This window comes from Drosophila novamexicana, unplaced genomic scaffold (assembly GCF_003285875.2).
Source record: "Drosophila novamexicana strain 15010-1031.04,08,12 unplaced genomic scaffold, DnovRS2.1 tig00000644-arrow-pilon, whole genome shotgun sequence".
Lineage (NCBI taxonomy): Eukaryota > Metazoa > Arthropoda > Insecta > Diptera > Drosophilidae > Drosophila > Drosophila novamexicana.
The window spans coordinates 3,342,381-3,363,951 of NW_020824814.1; the positions used below are offsets into that span (position 1 = coordinate 3,342,381).

The window sequence follows — 21,571 nt, forward strand, 5'->3', positions numbered from 1 at the left end:
CACTGATCGGAAAATGGGTGAATAGTTAAACAGAAGTAATTTGTGAAAAATTAATTAAACCGAGCCTACTTATACTTAGTATTATTAAGCTATTCGACTACAAGAAAGTAATAGCTGGACTCACCCGGTTATACTTGTTTAAATTTCCATTGAAGTTCCTTGATAGTTATGTGGCAAATGGTTTATCAAAAGGTAATCTGGTAATCTACTTGACGATGTGTCGGAGCTGTGTCCTTTAGTAGTAGCTTGACTTTTTATGATTGGCCAGACTGGTCTCCTAGAAGTTTGCTCCGAATCCACTTTGAAGCAAAGCAAGTTGTTTCAGTATCAAGACCTTCAAGTAATGGATTATCCTGGTCATCAAAGGATGTTTTTAGACTGCGTCCAAGATATAGTTTTGATAAGTGTCAATTGGTCACGTCAACAGGTTCTTAATTAACTATTTACTTAACTAATGTTACATTTGTTTAATAATATTTATTTAGCTCTGATTTTCAGCATAAATACATATATGTATACGAATTTAATTTGGTGCTAAAATACTAACAGTTTTTACTTCTCATTTGTTTTTGCTTTTTTTTTTTTAGTTATTGTTTATAGATATATATTCTCTGTAATTTCCACCTTTGGGGGATGGGTATATAAATATGCAATTTCTTTAATTCGCTTAACGCTTTTCTTTTGTATACTTGAATTAGGTAGTTTTGTTCTCATTTTGTGTTTTTTTGTAAAATTTAGAATTGGGTTTCTTGCGAGATTTTCAGCAGCACTTGCGTGGATTATTGCCCATATTTATGCGATATACAGAGTTGATTATGCACTACAAGAATGATACATACATACACACACACTATATATATAATTATATAGACACAATAATGATAATAATAAACGTAATGATATAGAGCATAGATACTTATGCGCATGTATGTATGTATGTCTACTACGGGTTACTCTAACAATAAGATTGATTCCATAAGTGTATAGTAAAGATATATGCATATAGTAAAGATTGAGAAGTATCATAAGCGTCTTGCAAGACGGGATATAGGGAGGAAGATTTGTATTTAGATTGTCCGCTAGTAGAACTTGGAAAGGGCAGGTGGCCGGCTCTAATCGTCATCATCGTGGATGGCCGCGCTGCTGCGCGATATCTTCATGTAGGCCGCGCAAATGCATTCACACACAAAGCGATATTGACTCTGGAAGGGATTTAGAGAATATCCAGCTTAAGATTAACCAGTCATGAAGGGCTATCATATACACTTACCACATTCTGTACCATGCAGGCGCGTTGATCGCGCATGGTGCGCACAATGTCCAGCGGATAGACGGGCTCGCGCGCCTCCATCAGCGCCAGAGCCGTGTCCATTAGTATGAGCACGCCGGTGCGTCCAATGCCCGCCGAACAGTGCACAATCACGGGCGGATTGGCAGCGCTGATGCATCTGCAAGGATTGACACCAATTAATTTATGATTTACGCTCCGTTTTTGTGAAATCTTACTGATGCACGCTGGTGGACACGGGCGTTTCGTCTTCGGGCGTGGCACCGTTGCTGGCCGCGCACTTGCGCTCGCTCATCAGGCCGCCGTTGTCATCGGCATCGGCGTCGAGCAGGCGCACCTGCTTCAGGCTCTCCTCGATCTCCTGGAGCAGGGTGCGATTACGTGCGGCGCGAACGCGTTCCGTAAACTCCAGAAACAGATTGGGATCGGAGGGCACACAGTGATCGGGCCAGGCGAGATATTGCATGTGATGAATGTGTCGCTGCTCGTGCTTATCCCGCAGCACAAACTCACGGAAGACAAAGCTGCCCGTCTCGTCCGGTTTCTCGCTGAGGCAACGCACCGAAAATCCATCGCCCAGCTGCAGTTCATCGCCCGTCACGGGCCAGTACTGGTGGCACTTCTGACGTCCCGCCTCCATCACGGTGGTCAGCATGACCAGCAAGTGGCTGCTCTCCTGCTGCACCATGCGCCAAAAGTCCGTTGTGGTGCTGGCCAGCGGGCCCTGTGTGGCAATATATCGATTGACGCCGCCGCCGGGTATCTCCATGTTCACATAGTTGGCATTGATATAGTCTCCGGTCAAGGAATTGACCAACGAGACGCGCGTGCAGTCATCTGGAAATAAATATAGATAGATTCAACAGAGATTTTCGAAAGGGGTTTGTGATTTGCACTTACAGGGAGAAATGTCGCGATACCGATTCTTGGGCGCATTTGCGGCCTTGCGCGCTTCCGTAATGGCTAGATCGGGATTCTTGCGATACATGAGCTCGTACTGGGCGAGCAGGGCGCCCGAGGCGAGACCATCACTGAGCAGCAGCAGGCTCTGGGTGAAGAGCGCATCGCCGTCGAGCAGATTCGAGTGCGAGCCTATCTCGTCGGACTCGGGCACATACTGGTACAGCGGCTCCTCCTCCAGCAGCAGCGGCGCCGAACGCTTGGGACGCACCGTCAGCAGCAGCTCGCCACTCGACTGGTGCCGGCAGTCGCGTATCATGGCCACCACCTGCTCGTGCCGCAGGCCGTGCACATCGCGTCCATTGATCATGAGCACCTCGTCGCCCTCGCAGACACGCGGCGTGCAGCGATCGGCGGGCGTGTGCGGCACCACCTTGGACACCTGCACGGGCAGGCTGAGATCCACGCCGCCCTTCACATTAAAGCCGTAGCGGCCCTGCTCATCGGCCAGCAGGCGCATGGTGATCAAGTCGCTGCCGCTCTCCGGCTGGCCCACTGCATCCGCTATGGTTGTGGGCAGCAGCAGGGGACTGTGCTGCCCGGAGCTGTAGGCAGGCGGCATGGGCGAGGGCGTGCCCGACTCAAAGCGACGCGTGCATTGCTCAATGAAGCCAACATCGCTGTGGGAAAATGAAACAGGTGCAAGATTAGAATCAAGTTAAGGCTCGACTAGGATTAATCTGTCTACTAGACTACTACATTATTTTGTTTATAGAAAGACGGTCATGACTAAATCGACTCAGCTTATTTAGCTGGTGAAGGATATGTATTCCCTATGGAGATCGTAAGCAACGCCTACTGCCTGCTTACGCAGTTTTTGATAAGTTTTAGGGAAAAGGACAAAACTTACAGCTGTATATCGTACTCATCGCTGTGCTGCTCCCAGGCCTTGCGCGGCATGGCGTCCGCCTGCTTGGACGTAACCTTGGACGTGTCATGTGGACGGCTTGTTTTCGTGATGGTCAGTATGGTGGATGCGGACGGCTTGCCGTTGTGCGAGGCGGCACTATCGGAGCCGCTGCCCGTGCCATTATGCAGCAGCTGGGGCGTGCCATCGGCGGAGCTGCCGCCGCCGGCACCAGCTGCTCCGCCAGCTAAGAGCCGCTTGCTGGGCGAGCGCACGAAGACCTTGTGTATGCGACCGCGCTGCTTGGACTCCTGCACGGCCTGTAGCTCGGTGCGGCCCGAATAGTAGAACTTGCTGCCCAGGCTGATGTTAAGGAAGCGCGACAGGCGATGCGGACGCTTCAGGCGGAAGAAGCTGTGATGCTCGACGCAGGACTTCCATAGAGCCTTCGCGTGCTTGTGACTGGTCATGCCGAAGCCGAGCAGCGTGTCGTAGCTCTCGCTGGGCTCGCGGCGCAGCTGTATAAAGAAGTCCTTGCGCTTGAAGGACACTTTCACCATTTTGCTCCACGAGAAGGTGTTGATGCGCAGCGCATGTTGAAAGACCAGCAGACCCACCGCCGAGACGCCCAGCTGCAGATCCTTGCCATTGGAATCGGTCGCCTTGTGCAGATCAATGCCATACAGCTCCAGACGCTTGCCATGCTCCAGATAATTGTATTCCGCATCAGCTGGCAGCTGGCCGCGATGCAGCTTGTGCAGCTCACAGATTTTACGCTCCGCCTCCGGCGTTTGCTCCGCCAGCAACTGCAGGCCGCTCAAGTAGCCTGTCTGATGCTCCGTCGCATTGAAGTCGCCCAGCTCAGCTGCGGATCAAAAGCGAAGATTAGCTCAGCTAGCGGGGATTGGATTAAGGTTTCGGCTACTCACACTGCACCGTGTAGCTGGCAAGCAGGCACTGGGTGTTGCTGGAGCACGGCAGTTGGCCCAGCAAAATGTTGCGCTTGATCTGCAGATAAAACTGGTAGCGTGTGAACTCCTCCTGCAGCCGACTGGGATCGCTTACATAGAACTATAATATAAAATATAAATTTAGTTTAGACGGAAGCTCATAGATAATTGGCTGAGTTACTCTCTCACCTTAACCCTAAACTCTAATAATGGAACGGCATCGTTGTCGAGCGAGAGGCTGCTGCATTGCTTCTTGAATTGCTTCTGTGCATCCACCCATCTCTGCAAATGGATTGATTCGTGAGTGTCAGCTTGAGTGTATTCATTGATTCACTTACCACAACATCACCGGGCTTCTGTGGAAACAATAGACCAAAGTAGTCCCTTTCGGATAGCTCGAGATAGTGAAAGACCTGATCCAGTAGCTCAGAGCCTTTTGCACGTTTCTGAAAGCATAAAAAGTGCAAGTTGAATAAAAACTGAATTCGCAAATGAAATAAAACCCCAAAAAAAGTTTTTACCTCAATTGTTGGTAAGTGAAAGTGAATCTAAGTCGAAATGCTTGACAATTCCACCCACAAGGGTGGAAAATACATGAAAGCCTGCTGTCTACAGCTTTTAAGTTATTCCTCCGATCGGAGTTTAACCCATTCTCCTAGATCAATGCTTAGATGCAATCAGAGCTGAATCGAATTGTGTATCTCTCATTTTAACAAATCCACCCGCACAGGTGAAATTTAGGTGAAAAACTAAAATTTGCGCATTACACGGACCGTAACATTGCCTGATATTTCTGCTCTCTGTCACTTTCTTTGCTTTTTAAGCACAGACTAATTTACCTGCGCCTTGACAGTTTTCTGTCATAGCCAAGTATTTTAACGCTTTGATATATATGAAAAATTTCACCATTCACCGAGTTTTGCTTTGTTTCGTTGACTAACTGTGAAATGACGCTAATTTGGCTGCAATTTGGTGCCCAGATCTTAGCTCAGCTACAGCTTTATCATTATTTTTCATGTTCAGCTTGGGGGGCAACGAGTCGTGTTGTAATTAAGAAAACAATGCGAATGGCTCTTGGACAAGTGCGTGTCTGACTGAGAGTCTGTCCGTCTGTCTGTTTGTCTGTCTGCCTGTTTATCTGACTGTCTGTCGAAAGTGAAGATGCGAAGCACTTCACAAATTCAATATTCAAGTGCAAATGGAGTAGGAGTTGGGGTAAAAATATACAAAAAACAATGGCTAACAAAGATAGGTATGTAACGCACGACAAGGCGACTTTCTATGCTGCCGAGGTCTTTGATTTTTTTACACAATTCGCAATTATTATTATTATTATGCGAGCGAGTGGAAAGCAACTATTGATTATGCAGCCCAAGTGGGCGTGGGTGTTCGAGTGGATGTCGAAATGCAGTGAAAGCTCGCCAAGAAGGCCAGCTAGCTATGTGGGGAAGAAAAGCTGAAAAGTTTAGGCAAGGCAAGTCGATGCAGCTTCTCTCAGCCGGATGGGGGATTCAGAGGAGAGTATGTTCTTCTAGCAACTTGGTAGTCTGTCAGGCTTGGAAGTCTAGTGTCAGGGATTCTAGGAGTCTCTTTTTCAATGTCTGGGAGTCAATCCAAGCAGTAGTCTCTCCAATCCCAAGCCCGTACACCTCATATGCGCTATCAGGCATGAATCTTCTCAAAAAGGGATTTCCCTAATGGGCATAGGCTAAGCCCTAGGGGTTCGTTATGGGAGCCCTCATAGTACTCACCTCGATCCGAAAGGTGTGCGTGATGTCATCTAGGAAGAGTACGGTGACGCATTGCTGCCGCTGTTGTTTCTTGTCGCGCGCCAGTTCTGTGGATGCGCCGCGTTGTCGATAGTTTCTGCTCAGGTTGCTCAGGCGAAAGCGTTCAAACATGGCCCCGTTCCATACTGCCCCCAATTAATTGCTAAACGTGTGTGTGTGTGGGTGTCCGCTCCTTCCTGCTGTAAGGCTCCTCGTGGCTGGCAGTTATGTTTGTTTATTCGATAAACAATGGCAAGACTTTGACTTATTGGACGTGTCTCGTTCACGTTATGGCTAAGACTTTGGATGGATACTCGAGTGTATACTTGACTTCTTCTTCTACTTTTGCTGCAAATAAATTGAGTTATGGTTAAATTATAAGTGAGAGCTGGCAAATTGACATATTTGTGCGGTAAAGTATAGTCAACAATTGGAGATGCAAAGAATTTGCTCTGCTTAATGTTACTTTGCATGAACAGAACTGATTACATAATATACAACTGTTAACAAAATGCCAGAGCTGTTAATTATTAAGGATTATTCTCATTAATTATATTATGTTTTTTTATAATAATTGATATAAAGCATTAAACTCTTATTAGAAACAGAAAAAGCAAAAATTGTTGCTGAGTTTACTGTCATTAACAGCGCTGTAAATATAACATACAACTGTTAATAACAGCACGCCAAGGCTGTTAATTAGCTGGAAATTTCATACTGTATACTCTATTCATAAATCTAATCGAATTGCTATCGGAACATTCGCATTTTTACGTATTACCAATGAAATGTGCACTCATTTCATATGTGGCGCAATAATTGTGTTGTACTTGACTTTTTCCCTGTTTTGGCTGGTTTTCTTGCTTGTTTTGGCTGGGGGCTGCCAGCCGGAAATCGTGTATTAATATAGAACAGAGAGCACATAAATATCTTTATCTGTCACATGTACAAAATACTTACGTATGAGCACAACATTTGTATTTGCTACAACTAATGGCATATACTTAAATAGCTATCGATGTGGGTGTGAGGGGGAGGGTGTGTGTGTGTGGGTGTGAGTACTTAATCCAAAGTATAAGTGCAAAAGAAAGAACCGCACATTTATGCAGATGATAAGGTATTCCAGGAAACGCCAGCTAATTAACCTTTCACTATATATTTTTATAGAATATTAATCTAATTGTGAGACAAATAAAAATGCACAAAATTGATATTCAAATCGAATTATAAATTAAATGACCTAAAAATGCAACAAATTAAAATGAAATAAAAAACTTAAAAATAAACTAAAAAAAAACTTCGATATTTATAGCTAGTTCGTATATCATTTGAAAAGCTTATAAGCCAATTACACGGCGCATCAATCATCACTGGAAGATAAGTACTATATCGACACACACACACACACACACACACATGTGTGTCTTATCTGACACACACATGAATGTGTATGTGCTCCATTAAGTCAATTGCGGCCAAGACAAGTCGAAGGAAGTCCAAGCAGAACGAGGCGAAGAGGAAGAAACAGTTATTAGTCACTCGGTACACTTGTCAATGGTTTGTCTACGCAGTGTGTGTGTGTGTGTGTGTGTGCGAGCTTATGTATGCATGTGTGTGCGTGTGTTGTTCGCCAGCGCGTGAAAATATGTGGCCTAAGGCCCAGTGAAGACCTTTGGGCCAAACGTTTGTCATGTGAAATGGTGAAGTGTGTTTCCCGCACGCACACACACGCACATATACACATGCACATATACACACGTACATACACACCTAGGCAATACACCGCCCAAAGTAAACAATGACAAAATACAAAGAGTCAAAGGCAGTGTGAACCGTGGGAAGCTAAGTCTGCACAACTGCCGAATACCCTACAAATTGTTTATAAAAAAAGTAATCAAAGTAATTTAAAAGCATCGAAAACTTAATGTGCGATGGAAATATGTATGTGTTTTGACTCGGACACAATTCAAACGTTTCTTCCACTAGCAACAGGCTATATGGGATATTTGAGGGTAACATTTTACATGACAAAAATGAAGGGTGCAAGATTTAGAGACCAAACCATGAAGAAAAATCCAAACCTGGTGAAAATCGGATGAGATTTGACCAAGTTATGGGGGTGGAAAGTTTTGACCTATGTCTATATAAAATATTTCAGGGTACATTTTGACATGAATTTGGACCAAAAACGACGTTGCCAGATTTTGATGCCAAATTGATCTAGAGACCAAACCATGAAGAAAAATCCAAACCTGGTGAAAATCGGATGAGATTTGACCAAGTTATGGGGGTGGAAAATTTTGACCTATGTCTATATAAAATATTTCAGGGTACATTTTGACATGAATTTGGACCAAAAACGACGTTGCCAGATTTTGATGCCAAATTGTTCTAGAGGCCAAACCATGAAGAAAAATCCAAACCTCTTGAAAATCTGATGAGATTTGACCAAGTAATGGGCGTGGGAAGTTTTGACCTATGTCTATATAAAATATTTCAGGGTACATTTTGACATGAATTTGGACCAAAAACGACGTTGCCAGATTTTGATGCCAAATTGTTCTAGAGGCCAAACCATGAAGAAAAATCCAAACCTCTTGAAAATCTGATGAGATTTGACCAAGTTATGGGGGTGGAAAGTTTTGACCTATGTTTATATAAAATATTTCAGGGTACATTTTGACATGAATTTGGACCAAAAACGACGTTGCCAGATTTTGATGCCAAATTGTTCTAGAGGCCAAACCATGAAGAAAAATCCAAACCTCTTGAAAATCTGATGAGATTTGACCAAGTTATTGGGGTGGGAAGTTTTGACCTATGTTTATATAAAATATTTCAGGGTACATTTTGACATGAATTTGGACCAAAAACGACGTTGCCAGATTTTGATGCCAAATTGTTCTAGAGGCCAAACCATGAAGAAAAATCCAAACCTCTTGAAAATCTGATGAGATTTGACCAAGTTATGGGGGTGGGAAGTTTTGACCTATGTCTAAATAAGATATTTTAGGGTTCCATTTTGACACGAATTTCAGGGTTCCATTTTGACATGAATTTGGACCAAAAATGACGTTGCCAGATTTTGATGCCAAAGTGTTCTAGAGGCCAAACCATGAAGAAAAATCCAAACCTCTTGAAAATCGGATGAGATTTGACCAAGTTATGGGGGTGGAAAGTTTTGACCTATGTTTATATAAAATATTTCAGGGTACATTTTGACATGAATTTGGACCAAAAACGACGTTGCCAGATTTTGATGCCAAATTGTTCTAGAGGCCAAACCATGAAGAAAAATCCAAACCTGGTGAAAATCGGATGAGATTTGACCAAGTTATGGGGGTGGAAAGTTTTGACCTATGTCTATATAAAATATTTCAGGGTACATTTTGACATGAATTTGGACCAAAAACGACGTTGCCAGATTTTGATGCCAAATTGATCTAGAGACCAAACCATGAAGAAAAATCCAAACCTGGTGAAAATCGGATGAGATTTGACCAAGTTATGGGGGTGGAAAATTTTGACCTATGTCTATATAAAATATTTCAGGGTACATTTTGACATGAATTTGGACCAAAAACGACGTTGCCAGATTTTGATGCCAAATTGTTCTAGAGGCCAAACCATGAAGAAAAATCCAAACCTCTTGAAAATCTGATGAGATTTGACCAAGTAATGGGCGTGGGAAGTTTTGACCTATGTCTATATAAAATATTTCAGGGTACATTTTGACATGAATTTGGACCAAAAACGACGTTGCCAGATTTTGATGCCAAATTGTTCTAGAGGCCAAACCATGAAGAAAAATCCAAACCTCTTGAAAATCTGATGAGATTTGACCAAGTTATGGGGGTGGAAAGTTTTGACCTATGTTTATATAAAATATTTCAGGGTACATTTTGACATGAATTTGGACCAAAAACGACGTTGCCAGATTTTGATGCCAAATTGTTCTAGAGGCCAAACCATGAAGAAAAATCCAAACCTCTTGAAAATCTGATGAGATTTGACCAAGTTATTGGGGTGGGAAGTTTTGACCTATGTTTATATAAAATATTTCAGGGTACATTTTTACATGAATTTGGACCAAAAATGACGTTGCCAGATTTTGATGCCAAATTGTTCTAGAGGCCAAACCATGAAGAAAAATCCAAACCTCTTGAAAATCTGATGAGATTTGACCAAGTTATGGGGGTGGGAAGTTTTGACCTATGTCTAAATAAGATATTTTAGGGTTCCATTTTGACACGAATTTCAGGGTTCCATTTTGACATGAATTTGGACCAAAAATGACGTTGCCAGATTTTGATGCCAAAGTGTTCTAGAGGCCAAACCATGAAGAAAAATCCAAACCTCTTGAAAATCGGATGAGATTTGACCAAGTTATGGGGGTGGAAAGTTTTGACCTATGTTTATATAAAATATTTCAGGGTACATTTTGACATGAATTTGGACCAAAAACGACGTTGCCAGATTTTGATGCCAAATTGTTCTAGAGGCCAAACCATGAAGAAAAATCCAAACCTCTTGAAAATCTGATGAGATTTGACCAAGTTATGGGGGTGGAAAGTTTTGACCTATGTTTATATAAAATATTTCAGGGTACATTTTGACATGAATTTGGACCAAAAACGACGTTGCCAGATTTTGATGCCAAATTGTTCTAGAGGCCAAACCATGAAGAAAAATCCAAACCTCTTGAAAATCTGATGAGATTTGACCAAGTTATTGGGGTGGGAAGTTTTGACCTATGTCTATATAAGATATTTTAGGGTTCCATTTTGACACGAATTTCAGGGTTCCATTTTGACATGAATTTGGACCAAAAATGACGTTGCCAGATTTTGATGCCAAATTGTTCTAGAGGCCAAACCATGAAGAAAAATCCAAACCTCTTGAAAATCGGATGAGATTTGACCAAGTTATGGGGGTGGAAAGTTTTGACCTATGTCTATATAAGATATTTCAGGGTTCCATTTTGACACGAATTTCAGGGTTCCATTTTGACATGAATTTGGACCAAAAATGACGTTGCCAGATTTTGATGCCAAATTGTTCTAGAGGCCAAACCATGAAGAAAAATCCAAACCTCTTGAAAATCGGATGAGATTTGACCAAGTTATGGGGGTGGAAAGTTTTGACTTATGTTTATATAAAATATTTCAGGGTACATTTTGACATGAATTTGGACCAAAAACGACGTTGCCAGATTTTGATGCCAAATTGTTCTAGAGGCCAAACCATGAAGAAAAATCCAAACCTCTTGAAAATCTGATGAGATTTGACCAAGTTATTGGGGTGGGAAGTTTTTACCTATGTTTATATAAAATATTTCAGGGTACATTTTGACATGAATTTGGACCAAAAACGACGTTGCCAGATTTTGATGCCAAATTGTTCTAGAGGCCAAACCATGAAGAAAAATCCAAACCTCTTGAAAATCTGATGAGATTTGACCAAGTTATGGGGGTGGGAAGTTTTGACCTATGTCTAAATAAGATATTTTAGGGTTCCATTTTGACACGAATTTGGACCAAAAACGACGTTGCCAGATTTTGATGCCAAATTGTTCTAGAGGCCAAACCATGAAGAAAAATCCAAACCTCTTGAAAATCTGATGAGATTTGACCAAGTTATGGGGGTGGAAAGTTTTGACCTATGTTTATATAAAATATTTCAGGGTACATTTTGACATGAATTTGGACCAAAAACGACGTTGCCAGATTTTGATGCCAAATTGTTCTAGAGGCCAAACCATGAAGAAAAATCCAAACCTCTTGAAAATCTGATGAGATTTGACCAAGTTATTGGGGTGGGAAGTTTTGACCTATGTTTATATAAAATATTTCAGGGTACATTTTGACATGAATTTGGACCAAAAATGACGTTGCCAGATTTTGATGCCAAATTGTTCTAGAGGCCAAACCATGAAGAAAAATCCAAACCTCTTGAAAATCTGATGAGATTTGACCAAGTTATGGGCGTGGGAAGTTTTGACCTATGGCTATATAAAATATTTCAGGGTACATTTTGACATGAATTTGGACCAAAAACGACGTTGCCAGATTTTGATGCCAAATTGTTCTAGAGGCCAAACCATGAAGAAAAATCCAAACCTCTTGAAAATCTGATGAGATTTGACCAAGTTATGGGGGTGGGAAGTTTTGACCTATGTCTATATAAGATATTTCAGGGTTCCATTTTGACATGAATTTGGACCAAAAACGACGTTGCCAGATTTTGATGCCAAATTGTTCTAGAGGCCAAACCATGAAGAAAAATCCAAACCTCTTGAAAATCTGATGAGATTTGACCAAGTTATGGGGGTGGGAAGTTTTGACCTATGTCTAAATAAGATATTTTAGGGTTCCATTTTGACACGAATTTCAGGGTTCCATTTTGACATGAATTTGGACCAAAAATGACGTTGCCAGATTTTAATGCCAAATTGTTCTAGAGGCCAAACCATGAAGAAAAATCCAAACCTCTTGAAAATCGGATGAGATTTGACCAAGTTATGGGGGTGGGAAGTTTTGACCTATGTCTATATAAGATATTTCAGGGTTCCATTTTGACATGAATTTGGACCAAAAACGACGTTGCCAGATTTTGATGCCAAATTGTTCTAGAGGCCAAACCATGAAGAAAAATCCAAACCTCTTGAAAATCTGATGAGATTTGACCAAGTTATGGGGGTGGGAAGTTTTGACCTATGTCTAAATAAGATATTTTAGGGTTCCATTTTGACACGAATTTCAGGGTTCCATTTTGACATGAATTTGGACCAAAAATGACGTTGCCAGATTTTAATGCCAAATTGTTCTAGAGGCCAAACCATGAAGAAAAATCCAAACCTCTTGAAAATCTGATGAGATTTGACCAAGTTATGGGGGTGGGAAGTTTTGACCTATGCCTAAATAAGATATTTGAGGGTTCCATTTTGACACGAATTTCAGGGTTCCATTTTGACATGAATTTGGACCAAAAATGACGTTGCCAGATTTTGATGCCAAATTGTTCTAGAGGCCAAACCATGAAGAAAAATCCAAACCTCTTGAAAATCTGATGAGATTTGACCAAGTTATTGGGGTGGGAAGTTTTGACCTATGTCTATATAAGATATTTCAGGGTTCCATTTTGACATGAATTTGGACCAAAAATGACGTTGCCAGATTTTGATGCCAAATTGTTCTAGAGGCCAAACCATGAAGAAAAATCCAAACCTCTTGAAAATCTGATGAGATTTGACCAAGTTATTGGGGTGGGAAGTTTTGACCTATGTCTATATAAAATATTTCAGGGTACATTTTGACATGAATTTGGACAAAAATGACGTTGCCAGATTTTGATGCCAAATTGTTCTAGAGGCCAAACCATGAAGAAAAATCCAAACCTCTTGAAAATCTGATGAGATTTGACCAAGTTATGGGCGTGGGAAGTTTTGACCTATGGCTATATAAAATATTTCAGGGTACATTTTGACATGAATTTGGACCAAAAACGACGTTGCCAGATTTTGATGCCAAATTGTTCTAGAGGCCAAACCATGAAGAAAAATCCAAACCTCTTGAAAATCGGATGAGATTTGACCAAGTTATGGGCGTGGGAAGTTTTGACCTATGGCTATATAAAATATTTCAGGGTACATTTTGACATGAATTTGGACCAAAAACGACGTTGCCAGATTTTGATGCCAAATTGTTCTAGAGGCCAAACCATGAAGAAAAATCCAAACCTCTTGAAAATCTGATGAGATTTGACCAAGTTATTGGGGTGGGAAGTTTTGACCTATGTCTATATAAAATATTTCAGGGTACATTTTGACATGAATTTGGACCAAAAATGACGTTGCCAGATTTTGATGCCAAATTGTTCTAGAGGCCAAACCATGAAGAAAAATCCAAACCTCTTGAAAATCTGATGAGATTTGACCAAGTTATGGGCGTGGGAAGTTTTGACCTATGGCTATATAAAATATTTCAGGGTACATTTTGACATGAATTTGGACCAAAAACGACGTTGCCAGATTTTGATGCCAAATTGTTCTAGAGGCCAAACCATGAAGAAAAATCCAAACCTCTTGAAAATCTGATGAGATTTGACCAAGTTATGGGGGTGGGAAGTTTTGACCTATGTCTATATAAGATATTTCAGGGTTCCATTTTGACATGAATTTGGACCAAAAATGACGTTGCCAGATTTTGATGCCAAATTGTTCTAGAGGCCAAACCATGAAGAAAAATCCAAACCTCTTGAAAATCGGATGAGATTTGACCAAGTTATGGGCGTGGGAAGTTTTGACCTATGGCTATATAAAATATTTCAGGGTACATTTTGACATGAATTTGGACCAAAAACGACGTTGCCAGATTTTGATGCCAAATTGTTCTAGAGGCCAAACCATGAAGAAAAATCCAAACCTCTTGAAAATCTGATGAGATTTGACCAAGTTATTGGGGTGGGAAGTTTTGACCTATGTTTATATAAAATATTTCAGGGTACATTTTGACATGAATTTGGACCAAAAATGACGTTGCCAGATTTTGATGCCAAATTGTTCTAGAGGCCAAACCATGAAGAAAAATCCAAACCTCTTGAAAATCTGATGAGATTTGACCAAGTTATTGGGGTGGGAAGTTTTGACCTATGTCTATATAAGATATTTCAGGGTTCCATTTTGACATGAATTTGGACCAAAAATGACGTTGCCAGATTTTGATGCCAAATTGTTCTAGAGGCCAAACCATTAAGAAAAATCCAAACCTCTTGAAAATCTGATGAGATTTGACCAAGTTATGGGGGTGGGAAGTTTTGACCTATGTCTATATAAGATATTTTAGGGTTCCATTTTGACACGAATTTCAGGGTTCCATTTTGACATGAATTTGGACCAAAAATGACGTTGCCAGATTTTGATGACAAATTGTTCTAGAGGCCAAACCATGAAGAAAAATCCAAACCTCTTGAAAATCTGATGAGATTTGACCAAGTTATTGGGGTGGGAAGTTTTGACCTATGTCTATATAAGATATTTCAGGGTTCCATTTTGACATGAATTTGGACCAAAAATGACGTTGCCAGATTTTGATGCCAAATTGTTCTAGAGGCCAAACCATGAAGAAAAATCCAAACCTCTTGAAAATCTGATGAGATTTGACCAAGTTATTGGGGTGGGAAGTTTTGACCTATGTCTATATAAAATATTTCAGGGTACATTTTGACATGAATTTGGACCAAAAATGACGTTGCCAGATTTTGATGCCAAATTGTTCTAGAGGCCAAACCATGAAGAATAATCCAAACCTCTTGAAAATCTGATGAGATTTGACCAAGTTATGGGCGTGGGAAGTTTTGACCTATGGCTATATAAAATATTTCAGGGTACATTTTGACATGAATTTGGACCAAAAACGACGTTGCCAGATTTTGATGCCAAATTGTTCTAGAGGCCAAACCATGAAGAAAAATCCAAACCTCTTGAAAATCTGATGAGATTTGACCAAGTTATGGGGGTGGGAAGTTTTGACCTATGTCTATATAAGATATTTCAGGGTTCCATTTTGACATGAATTTGGACCAAAAATGACGTTGCCAGATTTTGATGCCAAATTGTTCTAGAGGCCAAACCATGAAGAAAAATCCAAACCTCTTGAAAATCTGATGAGATTTGACCAAGTTATTGGGGTGGGAAGTTTTGACCTATGTCTATATAAGATATTTCAGGGTTCCATTTTGACATGAATTTGGACCAAAAATGACGTTGCCAGATTTTGATGCCAAATTGTTCTAGAGGCCAAACCATGAAGAAAAATCCAAACCTCTTGAAAATCTGATGAGATTTGACCAAGTTATGGGGGTGGGAAGTTTTGACCTATGTCTATATAAGATATTTTAGGGTTCCATTTTGACACGAATTTCAGGGTTCCATTTTGACATGAATTTGGACCAAAAATGACGTTGCCAGATTTTGATGACAAATTGTTCTAGAGGCCAAACCATGAAGAAAAATCCAAACCTCTTGAAAATCTGATGAGATTTGACCAAGTTATTGGGGTGGGAAGTTTTGACCTATGTCTATATAAGATATTTCAGGGTTCCATTTTGACATGAATTTGGACCAAAAATGACGTTGCCAGATTTTGATGCCAAATTGTTCTAGAGGCCAAACCATGAAGAAAAATCCAAACCTCTTGAAAATCTGATGAGATTTGACCAAGTTATTGGGGTGGGAAGTTTTGACCTATGTCTATATAAAATATTTCAGGGTACATTTTGACATGAATTTGGACCAAAAATGACGTTGCCAGATTTTGATGCCAAATTGTTCTAGAGGCCAAACCATGAACAATGAGTCAAACCTGGTGTAAATCGGATGAGATTTGGCCGAGTTATGGGAGTGGGAAATTTTGGCTTATGTCAGTTGTTGTTAATGAGATTCTGTTTAAACTGTGGGAAGCATGGGAACATAGTAAAGCTCACAAGTGAAAACCTAAATTGTTTTTCATACAAAAAAAAAACAATGCCCGATCGATTATGATCTTTAAGAGCTACATATATCAGATCCCAGTCATCTCCAGGAAAAGTACTGACTGTCACAAGAAAGGAGCCTTGTTTCATTAAGATATGTATATATATCAGCTTGTGGTTAGGATCATGTATAAATAAACTGTAGGAAAAGTTGTTGCCTTTAATGTTAATCAATAAAAAAGGTAAATAGAAAATTAAATTTATCGGAAATTCAATTCACGTCTGATAAAGAAAAGCTTCTATGTGCGAGATTTATATGGTATCTAGATACATCTATATCTATAAAAAGTATATATCTATATATTATATGTTTTCTGATCGCTAGAAACACTTACAAAATCGGCATTGTTTCTGTTTTGTTAATTAGCTAGCCATTCCATTAGCCAATTATGCAAATTTCTGCCTCCCACCTGGTTGCTCAGTAGGTTAAGCTGCTTAGGCAGGGGTTGGGGGTAGGTCAGGTGGGTGGGGGTTTACTTTTAATACCGTTTCGTTATCAGCAAATGTATGCAAATTTGTTAGGCACACGAGGCAGAAACCCCCCAAAGGCCCCTCTCCAGTTTGGTAATGGATCGATAATTTTGTAGATTGCGCTCAACAGGTTGAAGAACATTCAACAGAAAATATAAACATTTAAAAGGGCAGCAGCTTAGAAAGCACGACTAGCTGATACCCTGTAGACAGTTAAGATGTTGTACTAGGTTATATAATCTGCGTGTTATGATTGAAGTACTCTGACTGAAAGTCGATAGTTATCGAAATCACAAAAACGGGCTAAGTTATCGATAATGTCAAATGCAGCAAATGACGAAGAATCCAAGACATATATATGACGTATGAGTGTGAATAAATAACGCCAGATCTCTCCGATCCTGACCGGGCATATAGTACACACATACTCTATATCTCGTTGATTCTCCGTTTCAGCCAGTTTCGTATTTCCACAACAAACCCATTATGCTCCCTTTTGGAAAATCCATCTTTTTCGTTTGTACGGGGTATAACGAGGTTGCGTCATTTGGTCCGGTAACGCCCACAAGGCCTCCAATCGCCCCATTTCAGGGAACTGGCAACAATTGACATCGGCTGTCGGCCATATATGAACGGGAAGCCTTATAGACTCGTTCCGACTCGATTCGATGCCTCGTTGTGGTTATGACGGCTTTTGTAGTTACCTTTGCCGTACAAGGTAAATGCAAGTCTGAAGGGGTTTCGGGTGTACGGGGGCGAGGGGGGAGGGGGGGGGGGTGCACAGGTGCTCGCTTTGTTTGTATTTATTGCGTATATGTTGTGTTTATTATTCTCTTCTGTTGCCATTAATTGAAAACGAAAACGAAATTAACAATAACAAAGGGAACAACAACAATATTTCTGGCTAAACAGTTGTATTGTTTAAAGTGCATAAACAAAAGGCCGCACACACACACACACTCGCACACACACACACAGATAATTATAACAAATTTATTCGCCTGACAACAAAAAGAAAACTTTTGGTTCGTTGACCGAGTTTTTGGGCGAGTCCCCCCCTCCCCGCTCGCCAACTTTTTCGCTATGGAGCGGCGGCATCACGTTGCAAAATTTCGTTTATTATATTTTTGTATATATATATTAGCATATATAAGTATGTGTGCATTAGTGTTTGCATGTGTATTGTGCACATGCTTTTGCATGCAGATTTAATTTGCTTTTGTTTATTTGACCAGTTTGGCAACTGAAAACGCGACTCGAAACAGCTTCCGTTAGTCACTGTGACAGTGTTGCAAAAGCTATATTGATTTGTCTAAAAAGAACAGGGGTACATCTTTGCTTTCCACTTATATTTCACTTGAGCGGAAGCACTTTTTGTAACATTAATAAGTTTTTAAGGTCTAAGTTCATTTTATATAAAAATTAAATATTTTCTACGCAAAAGCATCTTTTAATATCACATAGATCTTTTTGAAAGTTCATTGAAAAAGGAAACAATGTTTGAACACAGCTTTTCAGCTGTTATACGAACTTCTTCAGTCATCAAAGGAGCTTCGAGATGAATTCAGTTTTCTAGTGTTGTAAAATCATATATTTTCTATGAGTTCAGCTACTTGCTGACAGTTTACAACACTGGTTTATTTATATTGCTTACTCAGCCAGTTTTTCTTTCGCACATTAAACATGCCAATTCCCTTGTTTGACAGCTTGCGAACCAATGTGCGAGTTGTGCTTTTGCTTTGTTCGCGTGACCCGCTGAGCAAATGGGGGAAATGGCAACGTAAGCAAATCCAATTTGCTTGCTGATGCTGGAAGTGGCTAGTTTAAGGGGAAAGGGGGGCAGAGGTAATGGTGACGACGTCGAACCGGTTGAGTATTTGCCCAGCGCTTAAAACCAAGCTTCATTGTCGCTCAGCTGCTCAAGTCACGTAGATTTCTTGCAGATAAAACGCGACTGCAGATGAGTCAACCCGATTAGCAAATGGGCGAATGGCAACTGGGCTGCCAGGAGGTCAAAAGGTGGACAAATTTAGTTTGCAGCTTTTCTGCTCGGTACTCTACATTAGGAGTGCGTAATGGAAAACGCAGGCATTCAACCTGTCACACAACGTAATTTGAAACTGTAAAACACATAAATGGGCAGGTGAAAATGGGAAATGGAGTAGGGCGGGGGGTGGAGCTGCCACTCAATTTCAATTAGGGCACATCACTCAACAGTCAAATCGCTTTTATGCCCTCATTAAGGGTACTCTACTTTTGTCACCAACTATGTAACGTTCGATCTTTTAGCATGTACGGGCGCACTTGTTAACATCGAACCGTCTATAGTATTACTATATAATATAGATTACATAGAAAATATAGAAACGATCGGTCGAGAAAAGAGCTGGGCTAATATTAACATATTATGTGGTGTATCAGATCAGAATATTATCATGAATACCTCCTGGGGTATTTAATTAAGCGAAGCGAACCCCAGTTTCTTGTTCCCCTTTTCCATCCATGCTTTAAAGCCTGCCGGTATTTTTAGCTATCTGGCAACCCTTATCAAAGTCAAAGCGGTCAAAGGGGGCAGCCTTTAAAAAGCTCCGAGTCCGAGCTACCCCACGTGCGGCCATTTAAACTGATAAGCACGGGGAGCAGAGCGAGGCGGGACGAGGAAGAAGAGTGCACAATTGAATTTGCCGTGTCAGAGAGGGATCAATAATGTTGTTGTGCTGCCGTCTGTGCATTTGCATTTGTTTGGTTTTATGTGCTTTACCGTTATGCGTCAGGGTTGCCATGTGTGCACTCGTTAGCCAGAGCAGGGGCCAGGGGGCAGGGGGCAGGCTGGGTGCGCACCGCTTATCGCTGTTTGCCTTTTAATTTTTATTGCTTCTGTCGAACGAACGAACGAACGGCACACGCACCCCGACAACGAGATGCTCTTATGCTATTTTTGTGTTCATGCAACAGTAGACCCCAGAGCCAAGCAGCCCCCGGGCTGCACGCACACACAGCCAAGCAAAGAGCACACCACAAACACACACACACACACACACATAGAAAGAGCTGTCTGCTTCTTGTGTGATATTCTTGATGCTCAATACGCTAGCTCTTCACTTTTTGCTTTTACTGTTAAACGCTAGAGGGGGGCAACCAAAACAAAAACAACAAATAACACAAATTTGTCTACTAAACTGTTTGCTGCTGTCCCCACCAGTGCACAGCGCGGCGGCTTAAAGACAACTAATCCCATTTGCGGCGAAATTGTGCTAAGCCTAATGCGCCGAAAGAGAGTAGGAGGAAAAGTGAGTGTGGGAGAGAACTGCGGCAGCCAGAACAAGAACTAGTTCAATTAATTAAACGATTTGTAAACACAATGCAATGATTAATTGCACACATACACACAAATGCATCTGTGTGCATACACTCACAAGCGGTTTCTTCATTGCATTTACTTTTCTTCTTCTTGCCTGGGATTATTGTAGGATGTGCTTGTGTGTGTGTGTGTGTGTGTGTGTGTGTGCGCGCGAGAGTAAAAGTGCATCTCTTACTCTTTACAAGACTGAGTTTCAAGCAAATCAAACGCTGCGACACTGAGTTTTGTTGAGTAGGCGGCATCGTCTTGAGAAGTGACTGAGAGCGAACGTCGGGAAGAGAGCAAAATCATAATAATCAAAGGGCAGCAGCGCCGTGGCGTTGATTCTGCCTGCGGCTGCAGATAAGCGCACTCACACACACACACACACATAGGCTGGCACGCCAGCAATAAAAAAAAAGAGTTAAATGAACCGCTTTTGACAGGAACTGCAGCGCTCACCTTTTCTTTCGCTGGAACTTAGGTACGTCGTGTATCGTATGTACTCTTCTTGAACAGCAACAAATTCAGCAAACAAGAACACATGTTATTTGTAAGGCTCCTTCGTTACTTTACACAGGCATTAAAGTACACACATAGTTTGAACAATCACACACACGCACACGGCTTGCGAGCTGTAAGGAAAACAAAAAAAACACACGAAAAAGACGGAACGGCAGAGCGAAGCCGCATACGAACTAAAGTTATGGAACTTGGGTGTTGCTATACGAGCCGGGTTTACATATGAAACTTGTAACGAAACCGCAAGCAATTGTACTTTCAATAATTGAACAAAATCAACAAAATAAAATAGAATTAAATTTTTTTTCCGAAACCGAACAAACCAAGGCGAACAGCGACGAACTAGTGATGCTAGCTGCGACGATAAGTGCAGCAATATGCTATATCGATATATCGATGTATCTACTTAAACGATAGTTTGATGAGCACACTGCTGAGTCAAACGATATTTCTGTGCCATATCGATAAGCAGCACTGGGCAACGATTGTTTGCTCATTGCTATGAAATGTGCCCGCTATGATTTAAATTTCAAATACAATATAATTGTTATTAATGTTACAATAAGTAAGCCCTGAGGAGCAAAGCAGGCTTTGCATTTAATTATATGACAGATAAAGGTGCAATTAAAATGAAATATTTGTTAAAGCTTGTTGGAATTTGAGTAGAATCTACTTGGAGATGTCCAGTCGTGTGGGTGGCAAGAAGAAGCCCTTGAAGGCGCCCAAAAAGGAGACCAAAGAAATGGACGAACAGGTGGTGGCCCACAAGCAGAAGCAAAAGGAGCAACTAAAAGCTCTCGAGGCAGCCAAACAAAAAGTAGCTCAAAAGGGCAAAAAGGCGGGCAAGTGAGCCAAGTCAACTCCAAGGACACACACCCACCCACCCACCCCGCC

The 21,571-nt window shown here is 41.2% G+C and overlaps 1 protein-coding gene across 1 annotated transcript; it reads right to left on the reverse strand.

Annotated features, from left to right (window-relative positions):
• Nucleotides 1–494: 494 nt before the first annotated feature.
• LOC115762615 (tyrosine-protein phosphatase 1) lies at nt 495–21,029 on the reverse strand. Its single transcript, XM_030704913.1, has 10 exons — nt 20,618–21,029; nt 5,797–6,162; nt 4,384–4,491; nt 4,235–4,327; nt 4,025–4,166; nt 3,099–3,960; nt 2,189–2,868; nt 1,507–2,125; nt 1,271–1,448; nt 495–1,202 (listed from the first exon to the last, which is right to left on the reverse strand). Exons 2-10 carry the CDS (start codon nt 5,944–5,946, stop codon nt 1,113–1,115), a joined length of 2,922 nt encoding a protein of 973 aa, XP_030560773.1. The 5' UTR covers nt 5,947–6,162; nt 20,618–21,029; the 3' UTR covers nt 495–1,112.
• Between the last annotated feature and the right edge of the window lie 542 nt (nt 21,030–21,571).